The sequence below is a fragment of the Saccopteryx leptura genome, chromosome 6 (genome assembly GCF_036850995.1).
Source record: "Saccopteryx leptura isolate mSacLep1 chromosome 6, mSacLep1_pri_phased_curated, whole genome shotgun sequence".
Taxonomy (NCBI): domain Eukaryota; kingdom Metazoa; phylum Chordata; class Mammalia; order Chiroptera; family Emballonuridae; genus Saccopteryx; species Saccopteryx leptura.
This window is the reverse complement of record NC_089508.1, coordinates 33724438-33748118: the sequence shown is the minus strand read 5'-3', so window position 1 is coordinate 33748118 and position 23681 is coordinate 33724438. Positions and strand designations below refer to the sequence as shown.

Below are 23681 nucleotides of genomic sequence, written 5' to 3'. Positions count from 1 at the left end.
GGTGGGCAGTGGGAATTGGGTGAAGAATTCAGGTTATCTGAGAGGGTCAGAGCGGAGGCAGGGAAAAGGACCCGCAGGGAGTGCCGCCTGCCCTACCCACGGCACGGCCCCACCCAGAAGCCCTCTTGGTTCAGGACAGCGTGATGCCGGGGGGGGGTGGCCTCCAGCAGCCCATAGGGAAAGGGCTCCAAAACAGAAGAAGAGAGAGATGGGTCAGAGCCAGTCCTGGAACACAAACACCAGTATATTTTATGTGCACGAATGTGAAAAGACAGAGACCAACAGAGACAGAGCAGGCAATGGGTGCACAACCAGTCGTGCGTCCTGAAGAGCTGCTGCAGTTGGGGGACAGTCCCCCCCCCACCTCAAAGTCCCGTTTGCAGAGCCAGGACCTGCAGCTCCTCCAGGTCTAGGGCGGCCTCCGGGCGGAAGGTATTCTTCCTGCCTTGGCCACAGCTCCTCCAGGGCTGGGCCTCTCTCTGAATTCCCTGCAATGTTGTCTGCACAGCCCAGAGCTTCATAAATACAGGTTCTCATGAACTGAATCAACTCAGTGGCTGCCTCCCCAGGAGACCCATGCAGAGGGCAAGGGACCAGGACAAAAGGATTCATGGGCACTCCCCAGGTATTATTGCTGAGAATAAGCATAGGCCATTGAGATGCCATTATGTGACTCACTGGCATCAGAGGGAACAGGGCACAAGGGACAGATATCTAGCAGACATGGAAATGGTTCAACCATGCAGGGCAGCACTTGGCGATCTGTAACTCAGAGATGCTGTGACGTCCCGTGGAGAGGCCCAGGACACGGGCGACTCGTACACAGCAAGCAGACTCTCTCCACCAGCCCCCCACTGCTTGGCAGGGCTGGGATTACTCCAAACTTTGAATCCCTGGGCACTAAGGAATTGGGGCCCTGAAAATACCCCCAAAAAGAAGAGTTGAAGTCTGGGCTCTCCCCGATCTGAGCTCTGAGCCTGCAGATCTTATGGTCCAGCCCTGGCTTATTGCCTCCCTTTGTGGGGGCACCATGCCCTATGAGGGATAACAGGAGCCATGGGCACCTGGACGAAGCAGACACAGTGCAGTGCTCTGCACACCACCAGGGAGGCAGGGTTGCTCCAGGACTTCCTGCACTTTGAAGTTTAGAGGGCCCAGAAAAGAGACTGTGCCAAGGAATGCCCATAGGGCAACATCTGGAGTGGCCAGGTCCAATGGGCCATCCACGGACTTGGTGAGGCTGCGAGGCTGAGAGCTGTGGAAGCCTTAGGCTGGGAGACATCAACAAGCTGACTACCGGGTTCCATCATGGAAGAGGAGAGCCAAAGTGGGTGGTGTGGTCTAGGGGCCCATATGGGGGGCCTGCAGGGTTTTGAGGTCCCAGAGACGGAAACAGCATGGAGTTGGAAGAGAGGAAACAATGACCTGGAGGGAACAGGGAAGCCAGACCCTTCTTCCTCTGGAATCCCTTCCACCGATAGATGGAAAGCAATCTACTCCCCACCAGAAGCCTAAGTCCCTAGAAGCCCCAAAGCCCCGGAACTGGGGTCACAGTATAATCAAAGGTGGGGCTGGCCCCAGCAGAACACAGTTTGTGCCTGGATGTGACACGCCTACCCAAGACACAGAGGCTGGGACGCGCCCTTCAGTCCGTCCTGGACGGGGTCAGCTGCAGACAGCAACCTGCCCAGAACAGTCTCCCAGCCTTTCCCCCAATCCGGGCCCCACTCGTGCCCACACCCAGCCCACCTGCCCTGGCCTGGTGCTGTCTGCATGGTCCAGCAAGGAAGAGGAGTTTCTCTCCACAGGTGGCATCGTCACTTTTTAATGTTCTATAAAAAGGGAAAGGCTGATTTCTAACTAAGAGTTCTAGTGTGGTCCAGAAGAAACCGTGTACCATGGGAGAGACGGGCTGCGTTCTGAGGGACCCTGACCCTGGCGAGTAGGGGCAGAGCCGAAGTGGGCTGGAGTGAGGATTTCCCCTGTCCACTGCCAGCAACGGGCCTGTCATGGCGGAAGGCAGGGCCACCAAGATGACAATGCCCATGAGCGTGGCAGGGATAATACTGTTTAAGGAGCAAGCACAGTGTCAGCCTTGCTGGGAGGGGTGGGGAGGACTGGCCCTGAGGAGGCTCTGCCACACGGCTGGGGCTGGGGTAGAACCAGAACTGCCCTTTCCCACCAAGGACGGGAGGGTGTCCCTCACTCATTCTCCGCGGGTCTCCAACACGGGACACCGCTTCCCCATTCTCTACGATGGGGTCTCCCTCACTCATTCTCCGCGGGTCTCCAACACCGGATACCGCTTCCCCATTCTCTACGATGGGGTCTCCCTCACTCATTCTCCGCGGGTCTCCAACACGGGATACCGCTTCCCCATTCTCTACGATGGGGTCTCCCTCACTCATTCTCCGCGGGTCTCCAACACGGGATACCGCTTCCCCATTCTCTACAATGGGGTCCCCCTCACTCATTCTCCGCGGGTCTCCAACACGGGACACCGCTTCCCCATTCTCTACGATGCTAGACTGCCCAACTGGACTGAAAAACCTGGCAGGTTGTACTACCCCTTCCCCATGGCACCCCCCCACACACACACACACTGATTCGTCTCCAGGTCCCCACTGTGATCTAGGGGGCACAGCGTGGCCTGTGCTGTGGGTACCATCTGTTTGTAGCTGGGCCCCTGCGGGAAGGGGGTGTGGAAGGAGAAGAGCACCAGGGGCACTGCCACAGCCCACCAGCCCGGGGTAACAGTGAGGGACGGCTGCAGAGGGCGAGGGGGTCTGTCTCGGGGTCTCTCTCTGGCAGCTGCTGTGGGAGCCGGGGAGTGGGAGATGGGGGTTGGTGGGCGACTGACATGGATAAAGGGCTGAAAGTGGTCAAGGCCTTAAAATAAGAGAGAATCGGGGAAACGCCACCGAACACACAGGGACTGAAACCTCCAAAAGTCCAAGGTTGGTGGGAATCCAGCACCAGGGGGCCCCCAGAAGGCCAAGAAAGCAGCGTGCGGCCCTGGGGGAGGGGGAGGAGCCAAGGGAAGGCCTCCGGGCCCTGGCGGACCAGCCGGCTGCCAAGCAGCCTCCGGCCGCCCAGTCTCTCCTCAGGCTGCAGCCCAGCAGGCCCCCAGGGAGGTATTGGTTGCAAGCAAGCACCTGAATATTGCCTAATGGAACCAGCCAAAGCCCAACTAAACCGGGTGAGGGGCGCCAGGGGGCCGAGGCTGCAGCCCTGGGCCTCCTCAGGCCTGGCCTCCCACCTTTCGCGTATTTCTCAGAGTCCCTTAGCCAGGACAAGGCCTGCTGCTTCCAAAGTCACCCATGTAGTCTAGTTGCTGCAAAGCCTCAGGCCTTCTGCTGCCAGCATCTGGGCTGGGCTGAGATCCATGGACCATTCCCAAAATCCCTCTGCTGTCTCCGCAGCCCGCCCCCAGAACCAGCCCACGGCAGCGGGAATGGGGGGGCGGCGTGCCCCCCAGGGCGGAGGCCAGGCTGGGGCGGGGCTTGTGCTGTACAGAAGGAGCAACTCCACCAGCGTGGTACCTTTCTCCACAACGACCGTGAGAGACACCCCCTCTCGCCCCCGCCACGAGTCCCCCACTTAATCAGTCTTGACATGCCCGTTGGCCAGGGCCAGGGGACCTCCCGGCTCGCCAGGCTCCGCGTCCTTGTCAAAGCGGAGGCGAAGGGTGTTCCGGATGATGAACTGCTCCACGATGAGCGCCCCGCAGAACCAGGGCACTGCGTACTCCAGGGTGATGAGGCCCATGAAGTCAAAGTCGAACTGGGAGTAGTCCCAGGGGCAGGCGTTGAACTGGCGCAGGATGAAGCCGGTGGTGAACTCCCACAGGTAGGTCCAGAGCGTGTAGATGAGGCAGCGCACCAGCAGGGGGCAGCGGCCCCGCAGGCGCAGGTACATGCGCTCCACGATCAGGATGGAGGTGCCGTAAATGAAGAGGGCCCACACGCTCGTGACTCCCGGGAACTTCCAGTTAAAGTTCACTACAAACTCCCAGGCCGCCGTGAACATCACCTCGCAGAAGTAGCCATGGATGGCGTACAGGTACCAGCGGGACAGCGCTGTCAGGGGCTCCGCGGAAGCCATGGTGGCGACTGGGGCCAGCTGCTGGGGACATAAAGGAGACAGGTGAGGGAGGGGGCGGTGAGAGGGCTGAGCTCCTCCTACTGCCTCCGAGCCACCCAGTCCAAGAGTCGGATGTGACCAGGGCGCCCTGGATTTCCAACCTGACTCTACCTTTCTCTTTGGTTACCAGTCACAACCTCAACCTTATTCCATGTTCATTACTTTATTCCATATTCCTTACCTGAGCCAGGTGGGCATGAGAAATGAAGAAAACAAACAACCCCACTGGCTTCCTCTGACTTTATTCAAATGCTTGGAAGGTGGTGTCTCTATCAAGTTTTTTGGATGACCTATGGTCAGTGCAAGTCAGCAGTCCTGGCCCATCAAGCGCCCCCAGTCCCAGGCTAGTAGCACCAGGCACGTTCACTGAGGTCCCCACGTGTCCCTCCACTTCTTCCTGTCTGCCCTCCCAGGTCTTCTCAGGCAGTTCCACACCACGTGTTCCTGAGATCTTTCTAAGTAAGCCATCACACCTGTCTTCCATGCACATGTGTTAACATGTACATAACATAAAATTTACCATTTTAAGTGTAGTTAAGTGGCACTAAGTGCATTCCCCCTGTTTTACAGCCGCCGCCACCATCCCTCCCCCAGAACCTTGTATCATCCCAAACTGAACCTCCATGGTCATTCAACACAAACTCCCGTGCCCTCCCCGGCCCATGGCAACCACCAGCCTGCTCTCTGTCCCTGTACACTAGACACTAACTCATTGTAGTGGAATCATACAATATCTGCCCTTTAAGGTCTGGTTATTTCACTTAGCAGAACCTCTTCAAGGTTCATCCATATTGTAGCATATCAGGATTTCTTGTCCTGTTAGGGCTGAATAACAGTCCACTGTCATCTACCTATCTAGATTTATTACATGTTGTCTATTCATTTATCCATTAATGGGTTGCTCCCACCTTTTGGCTAGTGTGCATCATGCTGCTATGCACAGGGGTGTACGAATATCTTCTTGAGTCCCTGCTTTCAACTCTTTGGGGACTCTACGCAGGAGTGGACTTGCTGGGTCATCTGGTTGCTCTGGTTTTACTTTCTGAGGGATGGCCTTGCTGTTTTCCACAGCAGCTGCGTCCCTGCCGGCCACGCACCAGGCTTCCCATTTCTCCACATCCCCGCCAGCACTTGTTATTTTCTGATGATGGCCGTTCTAATGGGTGTGAAGTGGTAGCTCCTTGTGGTCACATTCGTCCTTAACTGCTCTGTTAAGCAGGGTTTTGGTGTTTAAGTTTCGATGTTGAGAGGAAACCCATGGGCTGACAGAGGAGTCTTCCCCTCCACTTTTGTTCCCACCCCTCCTTTCTGTAAAACCCAGCCAGTCTTCAAGCCCGTCCCACAGGCCTCTCTGCTTTTTCCTTACCCTTCACTGGTGACTGTCTGGACCACTCGTTTGGCCCTTTGTCAGATGCCACCCTAGTTCCTATTTTAGGTACATGCCTTTTTGATCCAACCAGCCTGTGGACTCCTTGAGGGCGGCAAACGTTTCCAGTCCTCTGTTCTGCAGCCATGACACAGGCCTCCCCTGAGCAGGCATGTTCTAAATAACACGCGTTGTTTATGGGGACGGGGGTGGGGGAGCTCAGGGCTGCGCCCCGAACAGGAAGGCAAAGCACGGGAACACGAGTCCCAGTGGACACCAGGCTCAACACCTCTGCCAGTGCCCTCTCCGCGGTGGGAGAAGGGTCAGAGGGTTACCAGGGGACATCTACCGTCTGCTGGCCTGTCTAGGAACCTCAGTCTCACCTTTCAGCTGTGGCGGCAAAACCCCTACCTTTGCGCATTGCCCTGTGCTCTTCCAGGCACTCTCATTCACAATTTGTCATTAGTTTCATGGGAAGGGCACGAAGCTTTACTCCCAGTTTTTATTTTATTTTTAAGATTTAACTTATTAATTTTAGAGAGAGGAGAGAGAGAAGGCAGGGAGGAGCAGGAAGCATCAACTCGTAGTAGTTGCTTCTTGTAGGTGCCTTGACCTGGCAAGCCCAGGGTTTCAAACCCCGGTGACCTCGGCACGCCAGGTCTATGCTTGACCCACTGTGCCACCACAGGTCAGGCAGTTTTACTCCCATTTTTTAAAAAGAGAGACAGAGGGAAGAAGTCATTTGCCCCATATCCCAGGGCCAGTGAATGGAAGAGCTGAGACTAGAATTCGCATCTCTTGACTTCTACTTCAAAACTCATGCCTCTAGATACAAGTGCTAATGTCATTCCCTTACTCAAAAACATTCAATGGCTCCCCATTTCCTAATGAAACCCTACAGCACCCTTGGCCTGGTATGCAGGACTCCCCACAATCTCACTCCAATCTACTTTTCACCCTAATTCTCGCAGTCCGGCTCTCTGTCTTACCTCCGGGCCTTCGCATGTCCTATCCTCTGCGTTCGGTGTGCCTCTGTCCTCGCACTTCCACAAGCACAAGCCCAGTCACAGGTTACCTTCAGAACAAACTCTTTCTCATCCTCCCAGACACAAGTCCTCTCTGCCTCCTCTGCATCTCCACCGCACGTAGGCCGCCTCTCTTCAGTACATGTGATTGTGTTTTATTGTGTTGACACCTTTCTGTCCCCCAGCCAGACACCTTTCCTGTGTTCTACGCCTATAATCCCACTCCTCCCTGGACACCTCCACTTAAATGTCCCACAGACACCTCCAACTCCTTTCCTAAATCACACTCATTATCTTTTCCCAGATCCTGCTTTCCTCCTATGGCCCATCCTGACTACTGGTCCCACCATGCGCCCAGTGGGCAGCAGGAAGCCCTGGGGTCACTCTGGCTTCCTCTGCTGCATTCCCACTCTAACACGAGGTCCCTGAGAGCAAGCGCCTTTCCGTCTGGTTCAGCACTGGATCCCCCGTGCCTAGAACGGTGCATGGCACGCAGTCAGCATTCCATACAAGAACAAAGGCATTTCTTTATCGGTTAGCAATAGCTACATAACAAATCCTCCCCAAACTCAGTGGTTTAAATCTACTCTCATTTATTATTACAGCTCACGTGTCTGTGGGATGGCAGATCTTGAGACCCAAGACTTCCATCCTGAGACGGCGAATCCTCTGGGGGCTCTGTCCTATGATTAGATGGGGTGGGTCTGCTCCACTTGTCCGTCATCCTCCTCCTGGGCCTAGGAGACTAGCCCCAGCGTGTTCTCATGGCAAGGGCAAGGGCACAAAAATGAGCAAGCCCAACCGCACCAGCGATCTTCAAGACTCCGGTTGTCACGCCCACTAACGTCTTATTGGCCAAAGCAAGTCACATGGCAAAGCACCAAGTCAGCCATTAACTCCTGTGCTCTCTACCTCTTAAATATCTTTGAAATCCATCTTCTCCTCTTCATTCCTCTCTCTCATTCCTGCTGCTCTGGCTCAAGCCCTTGTCATCTCTCACCTGGATGACTCCAGTCTTCTCCCTCCTTGCTTCCTTTCCAATTCACCCATCATGCTATGAACGACTGTGTACAAAAAGCAATCTTTCCGAAATGCAAACCCAATGTTTCTCCCCACTTAAAGCCCATTAGTGGATCTTTAACATTGTAAGGCTCAAACCCCTCGGAATGGCTGGCAAAGCCATCTCTGACCCCCCTCCCCGCCTCAGATCCTGTCCTCTGGATCTTCACATAGCTGTTTGGGGACCTGGGGTGCCCTTCCCAACTGCTGCCTCTACCCCAGCCCCACTGTAGCCCATGAACCTGTTATCCTTCCAGAGCTCTTCCTTCATGAAGGCTTTGCTAAGCGCCTCCAACTCCAGAGCTGTCCCCTGCCCGGTCTGCCGAACTCTGCACCGGTTCACTTCTGTGACTACAGTTCACACTCAGTTTTGCCATAATCTATCTGAAGGCCAGCACCAGTAGCCACTTGGTGAATGCTTGTTTAATACAATGGTAAGAGAAAAAACAAAAAAAACAAAACAGGGTTCAAAACTGAATATTTAAAATGATTTTGATTTGACAAAGGCATATATAACATGTAAATACACAAAAAATTTAGCCACAACCATCTCTGGATGGCAACATAAGTGATTCTTATCTCTTTTGTACTCTTCTGTATAGCTTAAATTTTTCTTCTATCAAAAAAAAATTTTCGGCCCTGGCCAGTTGGCTCAGCGGTAGAGCGTCGGCCTAGCGTGCGGAGGACCCGGGTTCGATTCCCGGCCAGGGCACACAGGAGAAGCGCCCATTTGCTTCTCCACCCCTCCGCCGCGCTTTCCTCTCTGTCTCTCTCTTCCCCTCCCGCAGCCAAGGCTCCATTGGAGCAAAGATGGCCCGGGCGCTGGGCATGGCTCTGTGGCCTCTGCCTCAGGCGCTAGAGTGGCTCTGGTCGCAACATGGCGAGGCCCAGGATGGGCAGAGCATCGCCCCCTGGTGGGCAGAGCGTCACCCCTGGTGGGCGTGCCGGGTGGATCCCGGTCGGGCGCATGCGGGAGTCTGTCTGACTGTCTCTCCCTGTTTCCAGCTTCAAAAAAAAAAAAAAAAATTTCTTCTAACAAGTATTTTTATAAAAATAAATTTTACCTTAAAAAACTGTTAAATGAATGTGTATTGCTCATCTTTGTGCCTTGTATATAGAAGATGCTCAATAAATTTGCCAGGCAAATGAACCCAAGGAAACCTGAAGTCATGCAGAATTAACACAGGGTCTTCCTTCCTGGGCCATCGCCAACAACCAACCACGACTCACAGGTCTGAACAGCATGTAGTGGTTAAAGCATGGGGCTCTACATCCTAACTGCCTGGGTTTGTATCCTGGCTGATACCCTCCACCTGCAGAATCTAAACCATCTTACCTGACCTCTCTGTGCCTCGGTTTCCTTATAGGTAAAGTGAAGTTACTGTGAGGATGAATGAGCTAACAGACACACTACTACGCATACAGCCAACGCTCAAGAAAGGCCGACTCTTGCTTCTGGCACAGCAGCTTCTCCTACTTAAGAGTGCCCCCTTCCACCTGAGACAGGGTCATTTGGCCCCTGCCTCACTAGCGGCCGGTCAGCCTTCTTTGCCAAGAAGGTCAGGTCTTTCCTTCCACCCAGAGCACCAACCTCGCAGCCAAGTAACCCTGTGAAAACAGTAATTGCACAGACAGGAGGATGAAACCTCAGCTGAGGGGTCAATGTGAGCTTCCCGCCCCCACCTCCATGTGGCTGAGAGGGGAGGGGTCTCGAAACCAGCCCTCCGAGGGCCAGGCTTGGAACACAAGGCTGAAGGGAAAGGGCCACGGTTCCCGGCACCGCTCCTCACACCCTCATTTTATCCTGAACCCCCAACAGACCACTCTGTCTCCCTCCCACCCCACTCAGCCCCCCTCTGAACTTGAGCCTGTCAAACCCTCCTGCACGCGAACCCCTGGCTCCTCCATCCTACAGGATGGGGCGAGGGAGCTTCACAACCAGCCGTGCAGCAGCCCGACGTAACTACGTTCATCACTCCTCAGCCCCCAACCCTGAGGCTGCTTTTGAAAACCCCGCTCTCTCTGCCTCGGCCTCATCTTTTGGGACAGCCAAGAATGGTTTCCCCATTGGTAACAAATCAGAGGCTCCAGTCACCCCTGGAGCAGGCAACTTAGAAGAGCTGGACTCCCACACCCTATAAGCCAGGGGTCCCCAAACTTTTTACACAGGGGGCCAGTTCACTGTCCCTCAGACCATTGGAGGGCCAGACTATAAAAAAAAACTATGAACAAATCCCTATGCACACTGCACATAGCTTATTTTAAAGTAAAAAAACAAAACAGGAACAAATACAATATTTAAAGTAAAGAACAAGTAAATTTAAATCAATAAACTGACCAGTATTTCAATGAGAACTATGGGCCTGCTTTTGGCTAATGAGATGGTCAATGTCCGGTTCCATATTTGTCACTGCCAGATGTAACAAGTGATGTGACGTGCTTCCGGAGCCGTGAGGAGTGCATCCCACGTCACTGGAAGTAGTACTGTACGTGAGCAACGCCATGCTTTGCGTCTCTCACTGACCACCAATGAAACAGGTGCCCCTTCCGGAAGTGCGGCGGGGGCCGGATAAATGGCCTCAGGGGGCCGCATGTGGCCCGCGGGCCGTAGTTTGGGGACCCCTGCTATAAGCAGAAGCAAGATTAAAGGGGTAGCTTTCGCAGGGAGAGAGAGGGCACGCTGCTGAACAGAAGAGAGAATGGGGAAGGGGACGGGGTGCTGGAGGCCTGGACTCCGTTTCTGGAGTCTTCTGTACCTGAGAGAACAGGGGTAGGTGCAGGGGAAGCATATCGAGGCAAGGTCAGACCACGTCCGAGGAGCCATGCCAGGAGAACGAGCAAGACAAACCGAGGAAACCGGAAGTCCTGGCTGGGGCCAGGAGGTGGGGGCAAAGCAGGGAACAGGGGTGTGAGGCCGTGTCGTCGGCTGGGACAGCAGCTCACACTGTGGTGGGACAGACACCACGATCTGAGGCAGGCACTGAACTGGGTGGATTCTCAGAATGCCACACCCCAAATCCACGGGATAATAACCACGGGAGCTGTGCTTACGCTGTGAGCTCACCCACCCTCTGCGAGGTCCAGCGGACACCTCCCCCTGCCCTGGCCTCCCCCACCCGAGCCCTCTGTCCGGGACCCTTCCGGGACCCCCTTGCTCAGCCCTGGGACCAGAGCCCAGGACAAGCCAGCATCGGGAAGAACCAGCAGCACACGGGACGTTGGCCTCTTTCTCCTGTTGACAAGCACGGCGTCCTGAGGACCATGATGTAAAAATGGGACAGCCAGGAAAGAAAATGTAGGGTGGAGTGAAGAGGAGGAGAGTGTGGGCAAGACTGGAGGTGAGAGAAAGAAGTGTGGAGAGCAGTTTCACAAGAGGGATTGGGGGAACACCAAGTACAAGTGTGGGTGAAACTCCTCATACTTGTTGACCAAAGGGCCCGGGAACACGGAGCTCCGACAAAAGGTAAGATCTCAAGGAGACTTGTCAGGGCAGGGCACCGCCCCTCCGAGGGGACAGGCGCTTGGGGGCAGGGGCTGGCTTTCAGAGCCCTGCTCCCGGGGGTGCCTCACCTGCTGCTCGCAGGGCCTGCTGAGCTATTCCTCAGGGGGGCAGAGGCCAGAGCAAGCAGTTGAGAGGCGCAAAGAGAAGGCTGTAAAAGTTCAAGGCAGGCTGGAGGCAAAACCAGTAAGATGATTGTTCTTGGTTTTGCCAAAAACTCCCATTTGTTCCAGGAACCTGAGGTACCAGGACACAATGACTCAGCGAATTTTTGTCCAGAGGGGACATCTCACTGGAAAATCGGGCTTCCCCTCCAGCAGCCAGTCTGGGCAGGCCTTCCTCTTTCACCCCGTTTACTTCCCAAATCTCACTCCCCATCCCCGGGTACCAAAGTCACTACAATTCTATGCTCTGGGCAGTGCGGGCACAGCTTGAGTGACCACAAGCCCCGTCCCTGGGTGCTGGCGGTGAGTGGAACCACTGAGCCGTCCCTGCATCCGGGTGCAAGATGCAGAGGTCTGAAACCGTCCTGAGCGTACCCTGTGGTCACGTTGGGGGTGGCGGGAGCTTGCGTCAGGGCCAGAGGGGAGGCAGGCGCGGGAAAATACCTGGGCCACCGGCTGGCCCGACACCAGTCCACCCCCTTGTGCTGTGGGCACCCCCCCGGGAAAGCCCGCTGGGATGGTGCTCCCTCCACCTCCCAAGTCATAACAACACTAATAATCAGGCATTGTTCTCAGCACTTTCCACGTAGTAATGCAGATAATCTTCCCGCCCATTTTACAGATGGGGAAATTGAGGCAGAAAACCGCTGAACGATTAGCCTGAGTTCTTACAGCTATAAAAGGCAGAGGTGGGATTCCTCTGCTCCGGGGGCTTCACTCCCAACCAGCACAGCGCACGGCGGAGGCTGCTCTGAGGGCACTACTATTTTCTGAGCTGCTGCTTTGGAAGGCTGGGATGGTACATGGGGAGACAGCGGGAAACGAGAAGGATGTGAGCTTCTAGGTAGATCCTCAGGGAAGCTCAGAATTGGGTATCAGAGTGACCAAGGCTTTCAGCCTAGTCTGGGAAACCAAGCTCTGGTCTGAGGCCAAGGTCTGGCAGGACCCACATGAAAGTCCTCTAGGGTCACAAGCGGACCCTCTCAGGACCATGGCAGCCACCTCTCCGGGCTCAAGGCATGTGCCATTCAAAGATCCCTCACCAGGACACATTACGTAGCGCCTCCCCGACTGCCAGCCTGCCCCAGTGTCACTGGGAGTCTCAGACGGCCCAGCCCTGCCAGCCAAGAGCGGCGGCCACAGTGCAGGCTGCCCAGAGAAGCCCCGTGCCCGGAGCGGCAGCAGCCGTGTCGGGAGCAACCGTGCCACACGGGCCAGCAGGCGGGAGGCGCTCGGAGGGTCCCCGCTGGCAGGTGCAGGCGCACGGGGCAAGCGGGCCTGGGAACAAAGTCAGCCCTGGCACAGGGGTTCCCCAGGGCTCAAGTAACAAAGGGCACTCTGTGGATGGGGCCTGCAGGCTGGGCATCCTGGGTGTGGCCTGCAAGGCTCTCCCCAGACCTCATGTGCTGTCTCCCTGTTGTCATTCAGACCTGAGCTCAACTATCACCCTTCAGAGACCTCTGACCCTCATGGCACGCCCACATTCTGATATTTTGCTACTTGTCCATTGTCTGTCTCCCCCAATTAGAATGAAAGCTCTGCAAGGGCTGGGGCTCTATTCACTGCCAGGTAACCAACCAGTGCCTAGAACGGTGCCTGGCAATAAGCCCCACTAATGACTACGGAATGAACGGATGGGCCCGAACAGACACAGACTCTTAAACACCGATATGGGCAGGTGCAAAGAGCTAGCCAGCTCAGCCTTCCTAGTCTCTTTCTGGGGAAATAAAACCTTTTTAAAACATTAATTCTAGCCTGACCAGGAGGTGGCACAGTGGATAGAGTGTCAGACTGGGATGTGGAGGACCCAGATTCGAGACCCCGAGGTTGCCAGCTTGAGCACGGGCTCATCTGGTTTGAGCGAAGCTCACCAGCTTGAGCCCAAGGTTGCTGGCTTGAGCAAGGGGTCACTCAGTCTGCTGTAGCCCCTGGTCAAGGCACATATAAGAAAGCAGTCAATGAACAACTAAGAAGCCGCAAAGAATTGATGTTTCTCATCTCTCTCCCTTCCTGTCTGTCTGTCCCTATCTGTCCATCTCTCTGACTCTCTCTGTCTCTGCCACAAAAAAAAAAACAAAACAAAAATTAACACGTTAATTCTAGCACTTTAAAATATCTTGATTATTTTTTCTGATGACAAACGTAACATGCTCACAGCTGAAATTTAAACACTATAGAGAGGAATGACTTAGAAAGCAAAACCTCCCATCATCCCACATCGTAAAGTCACCGTTAGTGCTGTGTTGTGTATTTATCCAGATGGAATTTAGTTTTAAAAGAAAATCCATGCATCATAGAAAAGGCGTTCGTAATTCCACCAAACTAGCCAATATCATTTCCCCTCTGCAATCTCTTCTCGTGTGTTTATTTTACAGGTTCCCACCATGCACTTATTCTGTAACGTGACACTACCACTTATTATATCTCATTGGTTTTTCCAAGCTAGTATATCCCATGTGCTCACTATTCTAATGATTGTGTAATATTCCACAAGTGGAGAACTAGAATTTACTTAATGCAGATGTTCAGCAAAGGGAAAACAACTCTTTCCTATTTCCCCTGTGACACTGACGCCCTAAGAAACACCTTTTTTGTGCCTGTCACAGAGGTAGCCAGCCCTTTTCTTCTCTGGCAATTTCTTAATGAGTAATTCCTGAAACAGGCCCACTGCACAAAAGGATACAGCAGATTTAAGGCTGCTGATGTAAATCGCTCCGGGATTCCATGTTACGTGGGGGAAAGGTCTCCGGACTGAGTCATCGCACTCCCACCGGGGCCTCCACAGCCATCTCTCCACGCCCATACCCCTCTCGTGGTCCAGGTGCACTCACACTACAAATCAACTACAAATTGCTACAAATCAACTCAAAAGCAACTTCCTGAAGGGACCCTCCTATCACAAACTGACTTTGCAAGCCCAGGCTCAGAGAAAAATAGGTTCTAGCGCTGAGTTTTAAACTCTCAACTGGCAGTAGAGTCAAGCTCTCCCTAAAGCTGAGAAATAAATACCTGGTGACTCTGTCCCCTCCCTGTGAACTTGTTCGTGGAATTGAAGTCTCCGGGTTCCCATGGACGGGCCCCGCTGCTCCCACAAGCTTGTCCACCAGGAGTGCAAAGGCTCCTGCGTTCCCTGCCCTGCCTTCCAGGGAGCTCTCTGCCTGCTGATCCCCGGTCCCACGGACCGAACGGCCTTCAGGCCGGACAGGCCTCTGCCGCTTGGCAGGACAGCCACTTGTCATTTTTTAAAGCATCACCCAGGAAAAGCCAGAGGCCAAGGCTGGAAAGAAAGGCCATGTGAGGACAGGTGACGCTCTGTAGCTGGGGCCTCTCGCCTTACACGAGCTTATCTGGACTGAAGAGGAGACAGAGCTAACAAGACAAAAGCAGCAGACGCTCTGGTGGCCACTTTTATGGCAGCTCAGGTGCCACCAACCCCTCACCTCCCAGTGCCCTGGATGCTCCACTCAGGGTCACGAAACTACTCACGGCACCTGAACGGAGTCAACGTCCCAGGTAAGGAACAGTTCCTAAAGCACAGGAGAGCCCAAGGCTTAAAGCATCCATGAGCCTACAGACAAGAAGAATTTGGCAAGATGCTGTCTCCTGTGTGCTGGGTGTCTCATGTCACTCATGTCGCCAATCTGAGTCTGGCCCAGTTTTTAGAGGCCATGTGGTTTAAGATGGTTCTAGCAAACGACACAGCCTGAAACTGCCAGACAGTCCCCTCCCATTCCTGCCTTCTACGTGGGACTATTTCTTTTCTCTTTTTCTTTCTTTCTTTCTTTCTTTCTTTCTTTCTTTCTTTCTTTCTTTCTTTCTTTCTTTCTTTCGTTCTTTCTTTCTTTTCCTTTATTTATTTTCTTTCTTTCTTTCTCTCTTTCTTTCTCTCTCTCTCTCTCTCTCTTTCTTTCTTTCTTTCTTTCTTTCTTTCTTTCTTTCTTTCTTTCTTAAAGCGGGAGAGAGAGACAGAGAGAAACAGTCAGACAGACAGGAAAGGAGAGAGATGAGAAGCATCAACTCATAGTTAGAACACTTAGTTGTTCATTGATTGCTTCTCATATGTGCTTTGACTGGGGGCTCCAGCTGAACCAGAGACCTCTTGCTCAAGCCAGTGACCTTGGGCTCAAGCCAGCGACCTTAGACTTAGCCAGCGACCATAGGGTCACATCTATGATCCCATGTTCAAGCCAGTGACCTGACGTTCAAGCTAGTAAGCCTGTGCTCAAGCCTGTGACCTCAGGGTTTCAAACCTGAGACCTCAGTGTCCCAGACCAATGTTCTATCCACTGTGCCACCACTAGTCAGGCTCTGGGACTACTTCTTAAGGCATATTCCAGAAGTGGGGTCACTGGAAAGAAGGGTACAACAGCTCTTGGACAGAAAACAGGCTCAAACTGGGCTTCCAGACCTGGGCCCATGCTGCTGAGGCAGGGAGGGCTGGTTATCCCCAGGGAGCCTGTAACATACTCACTTATCACACCCTTGAGTGCAGAGCTCAGAACAGACATCGGGATCACTGTCCAGGAGTGTCCCAGGTTAACCTCTGTCCTGGTGCCTGGCTGGGTGATGGTGCCATTCTTAGCGGCGGGGGTGAGCATTAGTCCCAGGGCTCAGCTGATCCTTGGCCAGTGGGCAGGCGGCTTCCCTGTGTCCCTGGGAATAGAAGAGGAGGCACTCTTTACCTTACACTGTCTCCAGCTCCGAGTCACCGGGCCAGCTGGCCCTGGCTCCGGGCTCAGCACCACACGCCCCACTGCCCAGGCCACCGGATCCCTGTTCCGAAACCTGCCACACCCTCTAGGCCAGAGGTCTCAAACTCGCGGCTGTGCGGCCCGCCCACCAATTTTGTGTGGCCCGCAGACTAATCAAACTTCGTGGATTAATCTGCGGGCCAGTCTGCAGGCTGCACAAAATTGGTGGGCGGGCCGCGAGTTTGAGACCTCTGCTAGGCTGTCCTGTTTGCTCAGGTCTGGCTAATTCACCCATCAGAGCCCAGGACTCCATCCCACCTCCCATGTGGGGCCGGGACTCCAGGCTTCTTTCACCACGAGGGAATGTGTGCACACGTGTAAATCTGAGCAGGGTATACTTTTAGAATCCGGCTCTATTCTCATTTGGCTTTTCTAATTCACACTCACCTTACCCTGCAGTGGGTGCACCTGTTCTCAAGGGCAGCCCAGAGTCCTACAGAGGGCAGGCAAGCTAGGACATCTGCGTTAGCATTCGGGGAGTTAGGAACAACACAAAAATAAGCACACCAACAAAAATGTGTGCTAAAACTCTCTGCCCACAATACTTATTTCATTCTATCATTTTTTATCATTATTGTTGAGGTCCTTCCTATTAACATCAGTAACTGATACAAGCTGATATAAATCTGACTTGATAACATGCCCCTTACCCCTTTTCGATATATCCCTAACACTTGATGGTTTGATATAGAGTCCCGCAGTTTTTGGTTTAATATGAAGGTGCTAAAGCTTCCCTGAATACCCCCTGAATACAGCCCCATCTTCACAAGTCCAAGGACAGGTCCGGCTCGACCCTATGGAAGAACGCGCTGGTCGCGTGGAGACTGAGAGGAGTATGTGACGGGGGGTGGGAGCTGGCACCACCGCCCTATGGAAGGCCGATCAGGGTGGACCAGAGGGGCCGCCCCGTGCTGACATCCACGGTCACCTGCCTCCCTCCCCCACCACAGGCTCTCAGAGCAGGGGTGACTCAGGCCTTTGCTCCCTAAGCTGACAACTTGCAAGACAGCAGGGGAGCTGAGAAGTGAAAGGGCAGGAGTTGGGGACCTGAAATTCATAGTGTGCACCTGTGGGGAGACGGTATGCACCCCCGAGGCTCTCCCCTGCACTGGGAGACATGCAGGGAGGGCAGAGGCTGTGGCGGGCATTGGGCTCCTGTGCTTTTCTGTGCTTCTGCTCCCCCCCCCAACTCCTTCACATACTGGAGCCTCCAACCCTGCCCAACCAGCCCATCCTCCCCCTCCCGTCTCCCTGCAGGCCTGACGGTGGGCAGGGGTCACCACGGCACATACCTATCACCCCGAGAAAGGGCTTTCACGGGGCCTGTGCGACACCCCCAGCACCCCCGTGACCCTGTGCCTGAAGAGTTCAGTCCCGTCCACCGGTGCACTTGCCTCCCCTGGGCCCTAAGCAGGCACACCAACAGCACAAGTCAAAACCTAAACAGAAACAGAAACCAGAGCCCACATCCTGGCAGCACAGCCTGCTGGTGGCTGCAGTCAGCCCTGGGAGCCCATTGCGGGCTCAAGTGCCTCTCTGGCAGAAGAAGCCAGAGCAGCCAAACAGGCTCCCTCAGGGCCAGCCTCTCTCTGGACGCCTCCTGCACCCTGGTCTGCAGGGTCTTCCCCCAGGGAGCTACTGGGGGCTGGACAGGGAGGTGATGGTAGAGCAGGGGTCCCAGCCCCCTCTGACACTCCAGTAGACCCTGGGGTGCACAGGGCATAGGCTCTCTGTGGACTGTATGGTCTGAACCAGAAGTTTTTAGAGTATATGATCATGTGAAGAGCCCTGACATCAACTAAAGCATGGATATAACTTAGACATTTTTTAGTGTATCGTTTCTCATGATTCTCCCAAGACTCTTGCAGGGAGGGCAGGAATTAATCACCGCTCGTTCCCATTTTAGAAATGAAAAAACACTGAAATCTTAGGACATTAAGAAGTTAGGCCCTGGCCGGTTGGCTCAGTGGTAGAGCGTCGGCCTGGCATGCAGAAGTCCCGGGTTCGATTCCCGGCCAGGGCACACAGGAGAAGCGCCCATCTGCTTCTCCACCCCTCCCCCTCTCCTTCCTCTCTGTCTCTCTCTTCCCCTCCCGCAGCTAAGGCTCCATTGGAGCAAAGATGGCCCGGGCGCTGGGGATGGCTCTGTGGCCTCTGCCTCAGGCACTAAAGTGGCTCTGGTCGCAACATAGCGACGCCCAGGATGGGCAGAGCGTCACCCCTGGTGGGCGTGCCAGGTGGATCCCGGTCAGGCGCATGCAGGAGTCTGTCTGACTGTCTCTCCCCGTTTCCAGCTTCAGAAAAATACAAAAAAAAAAAAGAAGTTAGATGAAATCCAGGCCCTGGCCAGCTGGCTCAGTGGTAAAGTGTTGATCTGGCATGTGGAAATCCTGGGTTCAATTCCCAGTCAGGGCACACAGGAGAAAACCATCTGCTTCTCTTCCTCTCCCCCTCCCCCTTCTCTCTCTCTTTCTTCTCTTCCCGCAGCCATGGCTCAACTGGCTCGAGCACATTGGCCCCAGAAGTTGAGAATGGCTCTGTGGAGCCTCCACCTCAGGTGCTAAAAAACATAGCTCAGTTGTGAGCATGGCCCCAGACAGGGGTCACTGGGTGGATCCTGGTCAGGGTGCATGTGGGAGTCTATCTCCTCTCCTCTCATTTAAATTAAAAAATAAAAGTTAGACCAAATCCACACATCTGATTCAAACCCTGGTCCATGGGCTCTGGAGTCACCCCGCTCCCCACACGGCAAGCCTTCAAACCACTTCCCATCCAAATCTCATTCTTTTTTTTTTTTTCTTTTTTTTTTTTTGCATTTTTCTGAAGCTGGAAACAGGGAGAGACAGACAGACTCCCGCATGCGCCCGACTGGGATCCACACGGCATGCCCACCAGGGGTGAAGCTCTGCCCACCAGGGGGCGATGCTCTGCCCCTCCGGGGTGTTGCTCTGCCGCGACCAGAGCCACTCTAGCGCCTGGGGCAGAGGCCAAGGAGCCATCCCCAGCGCCCAGGCCATCTTTGCTCCAATGGAGACTTGGCTGCAGGAGGGGAAGAGAGAGACAGAGAGGAAGGAGGGGGTGGGGTGGAGAAGCAAATGGGCGCTTCTCCTATGTGCCCTGGCCAGGAATCGAACCCGGGTCCCCCACACGCCAGGCCGACGCTCTACCGCTGAGCCAACCGGCCAGGGCCCCAAATCTCATTCTTAAGGCACATGTCTGCACACACCTCACTAAGGGAAATAATCTACTTAGTCCATTCTTAAGCTGCTTATTTGTAAACACACAGCCAACTCTGTCTGTACAGTTTTTCCATCAACATGCTAGGTGCTGCCAGGAGCTGGAAGGAGAAGTCACCGCACGGCTTCACGCCCTCCCCACCTGGCCTGTTCTGCAGCCCATCACACCTGCTCCTCCTTGTAGACCCTGCTCCCTCCTCATTCCTTTGATGATGACACCTTCCTCCCATCGTCCCCCAGTTATTCCATCACCAATGTTCCCACAGGCCTTCAAACATCCTTCTACCGAAACATATTGTCCCATCTTAAAATTATGATGTGTCTGTTTCCCCCTCCACACTATGAATTCCTTGAGACCCTGAAACTTCTGTTAGATGGACAGACAAGCAAGGGAGAGAAGGGTCCAGCTTCAACTCTTGGGTGATTGCACCATCCAGTGTTATTACCCAAACAGAGTGATGGCTAGGGATCATCCCTGATTTTCAGGCTACCATCATGGAAGGACTTTCTCCCACAAAGCACTGTGAACATTGGTTGACAATGCTCAGGGCTGTCTCTGAAGACAAGGGAAGAGAGAAGGATGTTCACTCTTCTTTCTCTCCACTCCAAGAGCCACGACTCGGATTGAGAGGTGCAGACACACAAGGTGAGTCCCTTGGGTCCGGACAATCCAGAAGACACGTCACACAAGGAGGTCTGGTGCAGACACACAAGGTGAGTCCCTTGGGTCCGGACAATCCAGAAGACACGTCACACAAGGAGGTCTGGGGCAGGATCAGAGTGTCCCAGGCAAACCCAGAGACACTGCAGGCTCCTACATGGGCAAGGGGCCAAGCTCAGGCTCAGGTCAGAGAATAACAATGCCTATTCTGTTATGTCTACAATGTGCTGGTGCTCTCAAAAGGCACAGCCCATTTTCATGAGAATAGGATTCATTTCCCAAAGAGGTTTAACCAGCAGCTGCTGGCAGGAAATTTCTTCTGCACCATTCTCTCTCCTCCCCTATAACTATTTAGGGTAAGCTGGGCTTGCAGGGTTGAATCTCTGCTTCTCTGACCGGAACCTAAAATCCAAATCTACCCCCATGCCCCGCCCCTACCTCCATGGCCAGGAACCTAACTGGAGGCAGGAAGCAGCAGGCAAAACACTATCCCTCTCTCTCTCTCTCTCCCACCCTCCTCTTCCTTAACTCTCCCCAAATCTGCTCCAGCCCAGGCACCCAGAAAGGAAAGAGAAGATGCCTCCCAGGCCCACTGGGAAAGTTAAGGAAGGGTACTCAGGTACCCCCAGTTCTTCCCACGTGACCCAGAACAAATACTTTTACTTGTCGTGTAGTCAGACACTTAAGTTCATAGCCCTGAACATAAGTGGATTTGGCAACTTCCCAAATCAAGGAGTGACCACACTCAGCTGCAGATGCATTCAGAATTCCAAATCCCCCCCCCTGAAAAGCTGTCTCAGCAGCTCCCCCTGGGGGGCAAGGAGACCAGGCCCTGGGGACCTGACTGGCATAGGGCAGGTGGGTAGAAATAGGGATGGACTCCACTTGACCTTGCCCTTTTACTCTGTGCCCCCCAGCTCAGAGCTTAGAATCTGGATTTCCCTGTCTGCTGGATGCCTTGCCACCCTGCCTTCTGTCTCACCTGGGGGCCACCCCATCCTGCTACCCTCCCCTCCTCCTCCTCCCCATGCAGCCTACATGCCCCTGGCCTGCCCCCTCTGCACAAACCCTGACAGCCCAGCCCCTATACCTGGCAGGGTGGCCTCTGGTCCCATGCCCCTCCCCCACCCCACCTCCTGGCACTGGCTAACTGCTGCCTGCTGCCTGAAAGGCTGGACAGCTGCTGGGCTCTCTAATTAGCTGCCTGGCCTCCATCCCAGAGCCGGGCATGTGTTACTGTAAAGAGCTGCCTCACCTCCCCTTCATCAATAATCCCTGTGCAGATCCCATCAGGTGGTAGCTGAAGGGCCCTAGCGTCCTCTGGGGCCCTCTGCCAGTGGGAAAGGGACAAACAGTGGTCTCCCAGCCTCACCGACAAAGTGACCAGACATTTGCTTATCTGGGTTCTCCCTATCACTGCCACGCACTCAGCGTCCCCCAGGTTACCCCACTGAACCACGCCTTTGGTGCAACGGGGACCCTGCCCTCTGCTGCCTCACCAGGAGGCAGAAAGAAGCCCAGCAGGTGTTTCAGGGGACAAGCCAGGATGGCCTCAGCAGCGTGACACCCGGTGCCCTACTTTTCACGGCCAAGTCACCCAGAGAGTTCTAAACAACCAGGAGACCTAGTCCAAGAAGTCCTGTGGAGGCTGGTTTGTTTATTCTAGGTATTGTATTCCAGTAGTCAACAAATGTTTATTGAGTGCCCGCTGCAGGCCAGGCACTGTACTCAGTGTGAACAAGACAACGTTCCCGCCCCGCTGGCGCTCACAGGCTGGTGGGGAGACGGAAGGTAAACCAGCCAATGGTACTCTGATTTCTGATGTTGGGCCACGCAGCAGGGGAAAGGCCTGACAGGAGGCAGAAAGAAACTGGGTGTCAGAAAGTGAGCCTTAAACTTCGGTAAGGAGGTAGCATTTGGGCATAGATCAGAAAGATGTGAAGAGGCCACACAAAGAGCTTTGGGAAAATCATTCCAGGCAGAGAGAACAGTCAGTGAAAAGACCCTGAGGGACGAGCAAGCTACACAAGTCGGAGAAATAGCAAGACCAGAGCAGCTAGAGCAGGTATCATTAAGGGGTCAGACACGTCCTAACCCTTACTGCAGAAGTCTTCTGGTGGTCCCTGCAATGCCCGCTGGGCCAGGGCGAAGTGAACATGGCCAGTCAACGAAGACTCCCCCTGCAGGCAGGGGCTGGAAACTGCAGGTCCTCATCAGCTATTGTTGGACGCTGAGTTTACTAACAAATGAAAGAAAAGAGAGATCTTTTTTTTTTTTCCCTGAAGCTGGAAACGGGGAGGCAGTCAGACAGACTCCCGCATGCGCCCAACCGGGATCCACCTGGCATGCCCACCAGGGGGCGATGCTCTGCCCATCGGGGTGTTGCTCTGTTGCGACCAGAGCCACTCCAGAACCTGAGGCAGAGGCCAAGGAGCCATCCCCAGCGCCCGGGCCAACTTTGCTCCAATGGAGCCTCGGCTGCGAGAGGGGAAGAGAGAGACAGAGAGGAAGGAGGGGGGAGTGGTGGAGAAGCAGATGGGCGCTTCTCCTGTGTGCCCTGGCCGGGAATCGAACCAGGACTTCTGCATGCCAGGCCGACGCTCTACCACTAAGCCAACTGGCCAGGGCCAACAGAGATCTTATAACTGATGGCTTGTCATTTTCATCTGCTTCTGATCAAAAGAATTTAAGTAACTTTGCCAGGCCCTCTCTGTCCTGGGTGTTTCACTTTAACAAGAAAGTAAATATTCCCTTTTACTCTAGCTAGTTTGCTGGGTTTTCTGTCACTTGTAATCAAGAAAATCTTAACATGAGTGATTCCCTCCCCCCCTACACAAACTGGAACATACCTAGTTGGCACAAGGATCATATATCTGGGCATCACCTGCCTACCTCTGCTGCTGTGAAAACTGGCCCGTGCAGACAGTAAGGTGTAGAATGAGAATAAGACTGATCAGACGCCTGGCAAGGCGGAGCAACCTCAACAAGATGGCTATAGTGTTTGGGGCTCCCCCTTCTGGCTACTACCCCAATTTTGTCACATCTTCTTGACTGGTAGAGAGGATGATTCACCTGACTCTTGCCAGCAACCTAACACATCTTGACTATCCTCTGTAAACAAGATCTGTGAATATTAGTCGCCAGAAAACGAGGCATAAGCCAAGAACAGGTAATGCACAAACCGATTATTTTTCTACCAACTCCAGAACTGCACTATCCAATTCGATAGCTACGACCTACATGTGGCTATTTAAATTTTAATTAACTAAAAGTGAATAAAATAAAATATTCTGCTCCTCAGTTGCACTAGCCACATTCAAGTGCTCAGTAGCTACGTGTGGCTGGTGCCTACCATATGGGACAGTGCAGATAGGGAATATGTCCATCATCACAGAAAGTTCTACTGGACTGCACTGCTCTAGAACTCACCAAGGGCGACCAGAAGGCTGTCAGGCACACAGACCTAAAGCTGAGCCCCGTTTCCTCACTCTTAGAAATCCTTTCCTTCTGAACAGACACCCCCTGCCCTGTCTCTTCCTCAAGCTCAGGCCACGTTAACCAAGGCTACCCCTGTGCCATGTGTGTGGGGGGGTAACCCTGTTCCATGTGAGTCACTGTCCACTGTCTGAAGAGCGACTGACATCTAAGCCCCCAGGAGAGGGCCCTGGCTACTGGGGTATGAGGCTAGCCCCTGGGTCCCTGGCCATTGCTCAGGCCAGGAGTGCTGCTTGGAGCACGAACCACTCCAAGCCATCGATTGGGCACCGTCTACATGCC

At 54.0% G+C, this 23681-nt stretch overlaps 1 protein-coding gene across 9 annotated transcripts in view; it reads right to left on the bottom strand.

Annotated features, from left to right (window-relative positions):
• Positions 1–226: 226 nt before the first annotated feature.
• Positions 227–23681, bottom strand: part of TMEM229B (transmembrane protein 229B) — a 42742-nt gene continuing 19287 nt past the window's right edge. For 4 of the 9 annotated variants that reach the window (XM_066342464.1, XM_066342459.1, XM_066342462.1 and 1 more), the window contains one exon: positions 227–4125. In XM_066342464.1, the coding sequence (XP_066198561.1) occupies positions 3601–4104 (504 nt within the window). In that variant the 5' untranslated portion in view covers positions 4105–4125 and the 3' untranslated portion in view covers positions 227–3600. Of the gene's footprint in view, positions 4126–5051; positions 5069–14265; positions 14408–15727; positions 15867–23681 lie in introns of those variants that run through there. The other 5 variants (XM_066342460.1, XM_066342458.1, XM_066342465.1 and 2 more) reach the window with 5 other exon arrangements.